General features: G+C 53.0%; 1 protein-coding gene across 1 annotated transcript; it reads left to right on the plus strand.

Annotated features, from left to right (window-relative positions):
• Window positions 1-1,277: 1,277 nt before the first annotated feature.
• Window positions 1,278-11,476, plus strand: SHH (sonic hedgehog signaling molecule; the record flags this gene model as incomplete). The annotated part of the gene is made up of 3 exons (XM_081996406.1): window positions 1,278-1,586; window positions 6,166-6,427; window positions 9,923-11,476. 3 exons carry the CDS (start codon window positions 1,278-1,280, stop codon window positions 10,627-10,629), a joined length of 1,278 nt encoding a protein of 425 aa, XP_081852532.1. The 3' UTR covers window positions 10,630-11,476.
• Window positions 11,477-12,918: the final 1,442 nt, after the last annotated feature.

Here is a 12,918-nt window from a genome sequence, read left to right on the forward strand (position 1 = left end):
GCTGCATGAGATAACAATTAATTTAACATTAAACTTATCCCTTTTCCATTCACTTCGCTTGGATCGATCTCTGTTAATTGTGTTTGCGGATGCTTTCAACACGACGCTTTTCTTAAAAACTTAATGACACCCCGCAAGGAGGTGTAAGAGTCTAAACCGCTCCTCTTCGACTTCGACCAAAGAAACAAAGAATATAGCCCCAGCGTGCTCAGGAGACCATCTATTTTTAATCAGTTGACTTTTCATGCACTCCTGAAGATACAACATTATTTTAAACAGGGTGATGGTCCTGGTTTTATTAAAAAAAAAGAAAAACTGCCATTTAGATCTCTCCACATTGCAGTTGTCTGATATACAAGTCAGACACGCTAACTTCGTATAACTGCCGCCTGGCATCAGGCTCACTTCTTTCTGCCTTTAAAGTAGTCATTTACCAGCTAAAAGGCGAGTGTGTTTAAAAATGTATGTCTTTAGGAGGGAGTGCAATCTCCCTTTTCAGGAAGAAGAAACCTGTTACAAAGCCACTTAGGTGGGTGCGCTCTTAAATGGCATTATTCCCCCCCGGGCGTTAATATTTCCCCAATGCGTTTCTATTTGCACGGCTCCCCGATAATTCGACATTTTATTTAACCGCAACTGCCCTTAGAAACTTGACTTGCACTGAGACAGCCTGCTAATCTTTTTTTTTTTTTTCCTTTTTCACAGAGGCATCTGTTCCTCTTGCTGACAAATGTACCATTCTGCCAAGAAAGTTTAAAAAAAAAACAAAAAAACAAAAAAACAAAAAAACAAAAAACAACAACAACAAAAAAAACCCAAAAAACCCCGGCGTGTAATTGATGTTATCCCAAGAAAGCGCGATCTCCACCCCTCTCAGCTCCAAGCCCTTCAGGTAAAAGGAAAAAAAAAAAAATCTTTCAAGAATTTGTTGCCTTTTTGAGGGTTAAAACATCAGAAGACAAGCTTGTCTCGCCTTGGCCAATCAGCTCTCGGCCCTGGCAGCTATAATATAGAACTAAAGGCAGACTCCTCTCACAAGCGTCTTGCTTTGCTACCATTAAAATCAGACCCTTTTTTTGTCTCTCGATTGCTGTCTCCCGACCAAACTCCGATGTGTTCCGTTATCAGCGACCTAAAGCCTGCCATTCCAGCACCTGTCTTGCTAGGGATCGGTGGATAGTATACGATTCAGAAAGCAGACAAGGACATAGGAGGAGAGAGAGCTCTAGAGAGACAGCCAGGGATAGGCACAGAGAGCTTTGAAGTAATTGGATTCAATGGACGAAATGCTGCTGTTGACAAGAATTCTCTTGGTGGGCTTCATCTGCGCTCTTTTAGTCTCCTCTGGGCTGACTTGTGGACCAGGCAGGGGCATTGGAAAAAGGAGACACCCCAAAAAGCTGACCCCTTTAGCCTATAAGCAGTTTATTCCCAATGTGGCAGAGAAGACCCTAGGGGCCAGTGGAAGATATGAAGGGAAGATCACAAGAAACTCCGAGAGATTTAAAGAACTAACCCCAAATTACAACCCTGACATTATTTTTAAGGATGAAGAGAACACGGGAGCTGACAGACTGATGACTCAGGTAGAGCCACAGAGATACCTGTATTTGTGTTTGTTAACCTCTCTGAGCAACCCTAAAGGACGCATCTGTCTTAGTATTTTTGAAAGCCCCCCCCCCTTTCCCTCTCCCCCTCCTCCCCCCGCCCCTCCAAACTCGGCTAGTTTCCCCCATTGAATGTAAATACCATCTATCCAGACAAGTTAGCAGGGGCTAGAGCTATCTAGATGTTTGGTGGGGGAATCTGTCTGATACTTACAGTCATTACCGTGCCATGGCGTTCCCTGTAACTTGGTTAGAGATTGCTGTTTGCATTTGTCCCCAAGGATGCACTTTGATCAAACGAATTGCATACAGCTCAGAGGACCCCAAGTGTATAGTGACCGCCAGGCCACTCACTCATTATTACAAACGCAGTCCTCGGTTGCTACGCCTGCTGACTTGGGGTTTTTTTAATATATTTTATTTAATTTCTTTTTTTTTTCTTCATTTCATTTTAGGTTTCATTATTTTTTTTTCCTCGCGAGCATATTCTAAATTTAGTAGGCATGCAGTCGTGCACTCACAAAAGGCAGCTGAAGCCGGATCGACCATTCCTCTCCTGATTCCGTATTATATAGCTCGTATTGCAATACCATCATTTGCAATTGTGCCCATCAGAGCGTAAATATATTGATATTTCTTTAAGGATGCTCGCCACCAATGCTCTGGTACTTCCACAGGGGAGGGACTTGCAACTTATCGGCATTGCATCACCTTCTGTTATAAAAAATCTGATGGCACAAGGTTTACAACTGGGTAAATATTGGATCTCGGGTGGAATCAGATTGCGGAACCATTTTATGCAAAAAAAAAAAAAAAAGGAGGGAGAGCGAGAACCTCTCCGAGAGTCACCTCATAATTATTATTCATGCTCAACAGAGAGCTCGGTGAAGTCAATTGCTCTGCCAATCCCGGAGTTTCTGAAACTACATGCAATCTAGACACTGGAAATGGGTTTCCTCCAAATATAGGTCAACAGCGCTTTTTTAATATTAATACGTTTAAGCCCCACCTTCAGTGCTAGAACAGGACTCGCCTGGAAGGACTAGGCGGGGAGTGGACGCGGGGAAGGGGGGGTGGGGGGTGGAATTTCCCAAACTCTCCCCGCTCCCCGGCCTGCTTTTCCGCACGTTTGCCGGGGCTCCCGGGGCGAGGGGCCGGCGGCCGCCACCATCTCCTCCCGACCACCTTAAATGGCTCCGCGCCTGGGAGCGCGGCGGCGCGCCCCTGCCCGGCCGCCGCCGCCCGCTTGCCCCGCGCAGGGGCGCGGAGCGGCTGCCGGTCCCCCCGCTCGGGCGCGGAGGGCTCCGCGCCCCCTCTGCGCACCCGCGGCCCTCCGCCCTCGCTGCCGGCGGTGCCGGGCGCGCGACGAGGCAGCCGCATCTCTCGCATTTTCAGCTCCACTTACTCCCCTCGCGTATCGATCGCGGCGGCTCGGCTTTCACCCTTCCCTCCGCGGGAGACCGGCGCATCCCTCCCTGCGCGGCCGCGCCGGTGCGTGTGCGGGGCGGCGCGGGGGGGGGCCGGGGACGGCCGGGGGGGTGCTGCCGGCCGGGGGCGGCGTGCGGGCCGAGCCCGGCCCCGCGGCTCTCCCGGGGCACGGCCGCGCCGGCTACGCGGCTGGCGGCTCTCGCTGCATTAGCTGGCAGCGTCTGAACTCCTGACCTTCTGTCAACTTCCCTCAGACGAACGAAACGAAAACAAATACTTTTTTTTTTTTATTTTTCTCCTTCAGTGCTTATTGCCCTGCCCGAGACACAATGGGGGGGAGTGGGCTAAGGGCAGCGGGGACGGGGGGGGCCCGCAACGCCGGCTCCCCGGCGGCAAAGAGGGGAGCGAGGTGGGGGACCGAGCCGGGCTCCGGCACCCCTCGGCGAGGCAGGGAGCGGCGGGGCCGCCCCTGCCCACCCTCCCCCGGGCAGGGCCGAGGTGCCGTCCTGCCGCCGGCCTCCCCGCCCCGCTTTTCTCCCCTTCCCTCCCTCCCTCCCTCCCTCGGCCAGCAAAAATCCCAGCCTGCAAGCGCCCGCTTCGCCGATCCCCTCAACCATGGAGAGATCTTCCCTGAATAGAATCGTTAAACTTGCAGGAGCAGTTGCCGAATGCATTAGCCGCTAGTTAATATTAACTCCAGAAGGGGGGAGAAAAAACTCAAGCAGAGGTAGGTAAGTCAGGTTCTCAACTTTGCAGGTGACAACAGCAGTGTGCTGAATGCTGCCCCCTCCCCCCCCCCCCGCCCTTGGCTGGATCCGGGGGAGAGATAAGGAGGCCAGGTCAGCGTGATAAAGCTGGAATTTGTATGAAATAAAATAGCAATCTCGTGTAATGCAGGCACACAAGCGGTGCGTGATGTGAGGAATTTAGAGATCAACTTGGCATTTAGGAAGCCCACCAGGTTGTTTACACTGACAGGTACCTGTTAAGTGTTTCCTTCAAGCAATTCATTTGTGAAGAGATTAGGAGCTGGCAGGAGAGGGCTTGTTGAACAACTTTGCCTCCACACAAAGCGTTAGTGGAGGCAGCCCTGCTGAGCTTCACGGTGGCTGAACAGAATTGGGCTTGATTTGTGGCACACGACCCAATGAATTAATAAATAGTCTGGGCTTCACGGCTTTTGACTCTGACAATCCAGCTCAGGCGGTATAAAAGGCAAGAAAGTCCTTTAGGAGGTCGTTCCTTCTTCTTTATTTCGCCTGAAGCCGGGAGCCGGTGCTGGCAGGGACGGAGCGGCAAGAGCCCCCCGGCGCCCCGCTGCCCGCCGTGTCGCGCAGGGCTGTCGCTTTATCGGGAGCTGAGAGGTTTGATCCTTTGCCCCTTTCTCCCTATAAGTCAGTGGAGGAGCGTGTCCATCCTCTTAGGTGTGCGAGGGAGAGAGGAGAAAAATAAATCAAACTCAACTTCCTTGTGCTGCTGCGTTTTGCGGCCGGGAACGGTGCCGAAACCCGAACGCCCGGCTCCTTCCATAAAACGGTAGGCCAGAGAGTCCAAAGTGAGCTCACGATCGCGTTTAATATCTCTCGGGGACCTGTGAATTGCTGGAATTGCTTTTTTATGGCCGTTGATAGACAGTCGGGAACTTTTTTGTTGAGCAACCTCGACACGTCCCGAAAAGCAGCGTCGTCGGGATAATGGACGGGCTTTGCCTTCCTGAGAGCCCTGGAGGAAGCCTCTGCGGGCTATTACTGGGCGTGCTGGGCGCAAACTGGGGCGAGCGGTGCTGCAGAGGGCCAAGCACCCCAGCCAGGCCAGTGAAAGTGGGGGAACTGCAGGTTACTGCATCCCGCCGTGGCTTTAACCCACACCGACGGTGGCATCAAACGAGTCACGTCGTGTAGACCCGCGAGTTATTTTCCTCTCAAAAAGAAAGGGGCGGGGGGGGTGGAGTTGAAAATGTGTGTGTTTCCGACTCCGTACCTTCAGCCAAGTGCTTTTCAATCCTTTCGGTCCTGATTTCCTATTTCGGGGGGGCTGCGAGTCCTTTTCCCCTCCCGCTGGCGGGTTTATTCTCCTCCTCGGCTACGATAGGAGCCCCCCAAAAACTTTGAGGGTTTGATGTAGAGCTCTCCCCCTTTCATGCAGAGCTGCAGCCCCCCTTTCCCTCCCTCCAGTCCCCCATACCAACCCCCCCATTTGCCGGGTCCCCGCAGGCCCCCTGCTGCAGGGCCCGGCTCAGCCCGGGAAAAGGCCCGTGGCCCCGGAGGGGTGATGGAAAACCCTGTGGTGCTGGAGAAGGTTTCGCTCCACACAAAGGGTCTCCTAGCTCGCATAGCACCCCTGCTTCGCTTAACTTCCCTCCTTGGCCCTTCCTTGCTTTTCATCTTCCCACTAAGAGCTATATTATTGTATGGATTTGCTCGGCTTTGTAGGCGGGCGCGGATGTATGTTTGAAGGGAGTGAATGCTCCCAGCCCGTGCTGCTTTGAGGGCTCTAATGAGTGATGGGCCAAGGGAGAGAAAAAAAAAAATCCCACCCCTCCCTCCAGCACATAAAGGCTGTTAACATGTATTGAGACCCCTTTCAACACAGAATTAAGCTGAAAAGAGCCGGAGAGACATTCGGGGGTGGGGGGGAAATCCGTGGCTCCGAGATAGATGGCGAGTGTTTGTTCTCGGCAGAAACTTTGCTCTCGTGGGGGGACAGGGCACTCGGCGGCAGGAATCTGCTCCGTGCAGGTGGCTTTGAGCCGGTGCGCTCGGTCCCAGCGCCGGCGGTGGAGCGGGGGGTGCCCCTGCGGCAGGTGCCGGGAGAGGGGGCGGCTCTGTCCCGGTGGATCTTCGTGGTATTTCACCCCCTCTTCCTCCCGTGTGCCGAGGTTTCACCTTCCTCCTCCTCCTCTTCCTCACCTGCCTCCTTATCCCTCCCTGGCAGCGGGGAGGAAGATGCTCAGCCCGGGCTCGGCCCACCCTGCGCCGCGGGGTTTGGGGGGGGCTGCCGCCGATTTGGCTGGGGAGGGAGGGCAGGATGCGGCCCGGGGGGGGGGTAGGTGGTGAAGGGAGGGGGGTCCTGCTCCTGGCTGCAGCACTCCCCGCATTGCGCCCTTCCCCGTGTGTCCGTTTCCCCGCAGCGCTGCAAGGACAAGCTGAACGCCCTGGCGATCTCGGTGATGAACCAGTGGCCGGGGGTGAAGCTGCGGGTGACCGAGGGCTGGGACGAGGACGGCCATCACTCCGAGGAGTCCCTACACTACGAGGGCCGCGCCGTGGACATCACTACCTCGGACCGGGACCGCAGCAAGTACGGCATGCTGGCCCGCCTGGCCGTCGAGGCCGGCTTCGACTGGGTCTACTACGAGTCCAAGGCGCACATCCACTGCTCCGTCAAAGCAGGTAAGGCGGGCAGCGTCGCGGGGAGGGGGGGGACACGGCACACCACGGCCCAGGCCCCCCAGAGCCCAGCCCCCCGCCCCCCCCCCCCAGTGCCCACCCGCCCCGTCGCGGCTCCTCCGGATCACTCCTCTTAGTGACCCCGCCGGTGCAGGGGTGGGGAAAGGAAGGAGAGAGGGGGCTGAGAAAAAAAAGGGGGGGGGGAAGAAATAAAAGCCCAGCCAGCTGCAGCACTTTTTGACAGCATTTTATTTGGGTGGTTTGCTTGACCAGCCTTCCCACGAGGGCTGCGCCGCAGCCACACACCCTCCTCCTCCCCCCGTGGGATTTGCTGCTTTCCCCATCCAAAGAGCATGTTCAACACAAACACTCGTGGCCGTCTCCAGCCGCCCCGCTGGCTGCACGCCTTACTCGCGATCGCTAATCTCCGAGTGGGAGCCGGCCAGGAAAATAAATAAGTAACGTGGTCCCCTGCCTTCTTCAGCGGCAGCCGCTAGGAAATTCCCAGATAGGGATACACATACACATAATTTTTTTCCCTCCCCACCCCTGTGCTTACAACGCCACACGCTGTCTCAACCCGGGAACAGCTCGCAAGAAATCCCTGACTCGCAGACTCTTTTTCTTGACACTTCACACTTTTGGGGGGAGCAAAACTGTTGGCAAGTGCAACCCCCCAACACGCGCCTCCCTCCACTCGGCTGCATGGCAGCTAAAGCGCCTTTTGACAGCATTCTCTAGCCCAGCAGCCCGCTGGAAGTGTCAAGAAACACTTGGCTGCAAAAGAAAATAATGGGCTTTCTTTACATATAGCCGTTTGCTTCGAAACCAGCAGCCCCACGACAGGGAAACCAGCCTGGCCTTGCCATGCCTGTCTGCAAGAGGGGCTCATCCCCCTGCTCCAGCCTGAAACTCCCCAGGGGCTGAGCCGAGGTAGCCACTGCTCCCGGCCCACTCGGGCTTTGTCCTGAGGGCCCACTCCAGTTTTTGTTCAGCTCCTCAGTCCTTCCTAGCCAAAAAGAGGCCCTGCAAAGCTATCAGCCAAGCGGTGGTATGAAACATCCCTTTCAATAGTGAAGATGGCCTTTATAGCGCAAGGTGTCCGACCGTGGTGCACGATGACCTTAGCCCAAGCGCTCCCCTTAATCCAGCCCCACGGGTATTTCATAGGAGAGGAGTAACCCCAAGCTGCTCATTGAGATTCGGCACACACGGAGGTGGGGGCAATATTTAGAGGGTGTCAGGCAGGGTCGTGTGACTGTACCACGCGGGCTGCAAGGGAGCGGGCTTGAATTCCACCCGCTCAGCCTGATTTCAAACTGTCCAAACCTCGTTTCATGACAGAGCATCTTATGAGAAGATTAAACCCCATAATGCCAGGCAGGAAGATTCTTTATCTAGATCTCTGTTTGCAAAAAGTATGATCCCAGAGACTGGAATGCAAAGAAGAGTTCCCCCAAGGCCTGAATTATTGTCACCAGGACAGAGGAGGGAGAGGCAGGGTGGTAAAAGGGACATTGATAATGCGCTACAGCAAGTATTTAGAGCAAGCTTCTGCATTTAAAATTCAAATACACATCTTGAGTGCCTTGGAAAAGTGGCTCTGCTGTGCAAATAGTGCTTGGAAGGTCCTGGGTTTTTTGGAGAGTATGTGTGTGAATTGGCACATAGGGTTTCTGCACCTGAACAAATAGGGAGGGGGAGGAAAGGGGGGGAAGAAGCTGGGAAAAAAATGGAAGTGTCCTCTCTTCCAAGAGTGTCTGCATTTATTACATGAATCAGAATGACAATGCTGATCCTTTATTGGATTTTAATTAGAGAACCCAAACAAGCACTGCTCAAAGCAGCAGATTTTCACACCTCTGCCAATTCACTGGCATGTTTGTAGAGCTGCTACACTACTAGATCTATTCATCAAGTCCCTGAATATGCAAACAAAGCTCAAGCCAGACCTTTACCACCTGCTTGTAGGAAGGTGTAGTTTGCTAGCGGAGGGCTCCACATAAAGCACATAGCTTGTTTGTTGCCATGTCCTCCCTGAAGAGGCCTTGGAGATCTCGCTGCTTCATTTCTGAAGAAGTGATAAAGTCGTTAGCAAATCAATAACGGTCCAATTTTCACCCTTCCTGTCCTTCCTGAGAAAGTCATTAGGAGACACTCTAAGGGTTTATTTAAATCATAAGAGCTTCAGTACCAGCCACAGAAGCAAAATACAAAGTCTGACTACCTTTAGGAGGTAAATCACCAGGACTCTAAACTGGTATAGGGAGTAACTGGGAGAAACCAGGGGTGGGCAAGGGAGGGATAAGGAATGTCAACAGCTGTAGCCAATACGCTTGCTACCGTGACATACCATGGGCTCCAACCCAATATATAGAAAATCAGAGCTTTTAGCAACACCCTGGAGTCCCTCGGTTAATTCAGAGACCAGCCTGGAGTGGGGCAGAGGTGCTCTCCCACCGCCCCGCACGCGGCTGATCTTCCAGAAGGAGACTTGCAAGAGAGACGCAAAGTCTCGTTGCTATTTCTGCTTGCTTTAAACCAGCGATTTTTCCTCTCGGGAGCACTGGAAAGCAGCAGCAGCGGCAACAGCATTTAGTAGCTAAACACGGAGTAACTCTGAAAGCTGGAAGAGGTGAAGGAGGGATGTGCTTGGGTCTGGAACAGGCATGGGTCTGCTCGGGGACCATGTGCTCCGGGATAGGGAACAGCACCCTCCTTCCTGTGGGGTGGGAGAGGCGAAGGAGGTGCTTTTTTTTCTTGGAAAAGAGGAGTGAAGCAGAGAAGTGGAGGCGCCAGGCAAGGATGTTACAGGGGCTGACATGTGCCCCAGCAGCCGCCACGCCGAGCAGGAGGGCAGCGAGGGCTGGGGGCGGCGCAGGGTCACGCACAGGCCCATGGAGGGGGGCTTGGGAAACCCGTGCTGTTGCTTTCCAGTGGGGCGATGTGCAAATCCGTGGGCAAATCCTCCGGGCAAAGCCTCCTCCTGCTCTTTGCTGCCCTAGACGGGCTGCGTGGGGACGCCGAGCACTGCGAGCACAGGCACGCGCCTAGAGGAGGAGAGACCTTATCCCGGCAAATCGCTCGGCTTTGAAAGTCTGCGAGTTATCCGACGTCAGGTGTCAGGCACAGGGCAAACAGTATCCAAGTGGGAAGCTCTTCCAGAATAGGTCTGTTCTGGAACAGCTTTTTCAGGGGAAATATTTTGGCCCATTTCCTTAACAAGACAAAGGGCCCCTGTGGCTCCTAACCCTAATCTGGAGGTGCACCACTCAAATCTGGCAGGAAGGGGACTTCTCTCGGCCCACCGAGTGCAAATGGCGCAAGTTCATAGATGAGGATGGAGGAATTTCTGTGGGAAGCAAGGCCGCACCCTGCACCCGTGCCTCTCGGGCGGGGCGCATGTCCCCCTGCCCCCCTGCCCCATACTCCCGTGCCCCCATGCCCCAGCCCGGCGGGTGCCCCCTCTAACCCCCCTGTGCCTCTCTCCTTGCACAGAGAACTCGGTGGCGGCCAAATCGGGGGGCTGCTTCCCCGGTTCAGCCACCGTGCACTTGGAACAAGGCGGCACCAAGCTGGTGAAGGACCTGAGCCCCGGGGACCGGGTGCTGGCAGCGGACGCGGAGGGCCGACTGCTCTACAGCGACTTCCTCACCTTCCTCGACCGGGAGGATGGCTCCCACAAGCTCTTCTACGTCATCGAGACGCGGCAGCCCCGGGCCCGGCTGCTGCTGACGGCCGCCCACCTCCTCTTCGTGGCCCCCCAACACAACCGGTCGCAAGAGGGAAGCCCCAGCCGCCGGGCGCTCTTCGCCAGCCGCGTACGGCCGGGCCAGCGGGTCTACGTGTTGGGCGAGGGCGGGCGGCGGCTCATGCCAGCGGCCGTGCACAGCGTCTCGCTGCGGGAGGAGGCTTCAGGGGCGTACGCCCCGCTCACCGCCCAGGGCACCATCCTCATCAACCGGGTGCTGGCCTCCTGCTACGCCGTCATCGAGGAGCACAGCTGGGCGCACTGGGCGTTCGCTCCCTTCCGCCTGCTCCAGGGCATGCTGGCCGCCCTCTGCCCCTCCGGCGGGGGGGCCCCGGGGGGTGCCCCCGCCGCCCCCGGCATCCACTGGTACTCTCGCCTCCTCTACCGCATCGGCAGCTGGGTGCTGGATAGTGACTCTCTGCACCCGCTGGGCATGGTGGTGCCGTCCAGCTGAGAGCATCCCGCGCCGCCCGGCCGCCCGCCGGCCTCCGAGGGAGAGACAGAGACACGGGGGGAGAGAGAGAGAGAGAGAAAGGAGAGAAAAAAGGAAAAAAAGAAAAGAAAAACCTAAAAGAAAAAAAAAAAGGAAAAAAAAGTACATATTTTTAAAAGAGAGCACGGATTAAGACTTAAAAAAATAATAATAATAAAATAATAATAATTAAGTAGGACAGTCCAAAGTAGACTTTAAGGGAAACAAAGACCCCGGGAAGTTCTGTTCTGTTTAGTTTATAAATATATATATATTTTTATTTGTTCTTTTGTTTTGTTTGTTGGTTGTTCTTTTTTTTTTTTTCCCCTCCTCTCCTGGATATTTATTTCTTTGGTATTTTGAATAGATGTTTTAAATGATATCAACCGGACCTTCAAGAGCCTTAAATAGTTTCTTTGATAATTTATTATCATGTGAACTGTACTCACAGGGGAAAAAAATTATTTTGTGAGGCCGAGCAAAACTGCGCAGAGTCTATTTTTCTACATGTCACGTGTGTCCTGACTTTCAGAAAGCAAAATTCTGTACTTTCCCATCTCTCCATTACATTGCTCCTTCATTTCAGCAAGTCTAAAAAACAAGCAAGCAAGCAAACAAACACACAAAAAAAGACAAACTTCATGGGGGTCCGTAAATTATATTTTTATACACAGAATTGTAAATTAGATTTTTTTGAGAGATCAATACTTAACTGAATCACATTTCGTTTTTTGAAATAGTGTAAAATATGAGAATATATTATTTTAATTTAAATAGTTTCAAATGTAACGTCATTTCCTGTATTGTTTTCCATGTTTTGCTTTGTAAAAACACCATTTGACCACGTTCATGGAAGTCAAGACTGTTACACAAACTTTTTATTTGCAAAAACCGTAAGAAACTTTGTTATTTTTAACTTCAAAAAAAATTTATTAGAAAATAATATTTTTTAAAAAACGCACATGGCGGCAATTCTGTGATGATGGAGACGGTAGTTTGTACAGAGGGGAGAAAAGGATGTTTTGCATTAATAAATTGAGAAATAACTGCTGTAAATTTACTAAAATGTATTTTTGAATATTTTGTAATAGTTTTAATAGTTTTATAGAAATAAAATGTGCCATGCACAGTCTGGTTAGTATATAATAACTAAGAGTTCCTGGTGCATCCCATTTTTTTTTCCTTTTTGCTTATTGGTTTAAGAAACATGATGCCTAAAGGAGGGCCCGTTATTTTATTTAGATCTGTTGCTTATAACTTTTAATTTTGGTACTTTAATTAAGGAAACGAATCCATCACACCCGCGCATAACCTGGAATCTCTTGTACTAACAGTAGAACCTCACTTATTCGCACGAGTGACCGGGAGACGCGGTTTCCCTTCGCCGGAGCCCCGGCTCCCTGTCCAAGCTCAGGCGATGCTCCCCGCTTCCAGCTCCAGCCCCGGCTCCATGTCCACCTCCCAGTCTGGTCCGGAGACCGCAGACGGCTCTTAAAATTTATTTCTGAGGGCGTTAAGCCAAGTTTGCCCGTGGAAGCACGTTAACCTGAAGGCAGGTGGCTGCCTTCACCTGGCAGCGACGCTGGGATTTTAATCGGCTTCCATTTGTGTGCCCGGACGATGGAAATCTGGGGGAGCGACACTGACTTTGGTCGATTGACTGGGATACATGTGGCTGGTGCTGGAAGAAGGAGATGGCCACCTTGCCTCAGTAAAGATGTGGGGCTTGGGGCCACCGAGAAAAGAACAAAACGCCCTTTGCAAAGTAAAAAAAAAAGGGATAAAAATTTGTTCGTTTGTTCTAAGAGGTGTTCCTTAGCTGTAACGCATCAGAGTCCATCCCGAGCCATCAACGGGTGAGCGTATTGGAGATGTTTTAGGAGACGAGTACTGGGGCCAGTGCGGCATCCCCTGCCCCCTCCCAGCTCCGAGCCCCGCCGAGGGGCTCGTCCTTGCCGGGTGCCGATGAGTGAGGTTCTGCTGCGCTGTGTGCTCCTCCCCGGAGGGTTTCCAGGATCCCTTTAAAAGTTTTGCAAAACATTGTGTGTGCATGTGTGTGCGCGTCTGTGGCAGGACCGTGCTGGAAGGGAGCTTTCCTTGAATGTCTTCTCACCTTTTCTTCGGTTTCCATTACTCTCCGGTCTAGGACCTTTATCCGCCGGGCAGCCTTTTGCTCCAGAGACGCAGCCACATCCTCTGCCGGGATGGACAGCAGCTCCAGGTGGCCTCCCGGGATGTCCCTGCCTGGTGCCACCTCCGGAGAATGTAGAC

Source organism: Phaethon aethereus (genome assembly GCF_964289735.1).
Source record: "Phaethon aethereus genome assembly, chromosome: 2".
In the NCBI taxonomy this organism is placed as follows: domain Eukaryota; kingdom Metazoa; phylum Chordata; class Aves; order Phaethontiformes; family Phaethontidae; genus Phaethon; species Phaethon aethereus.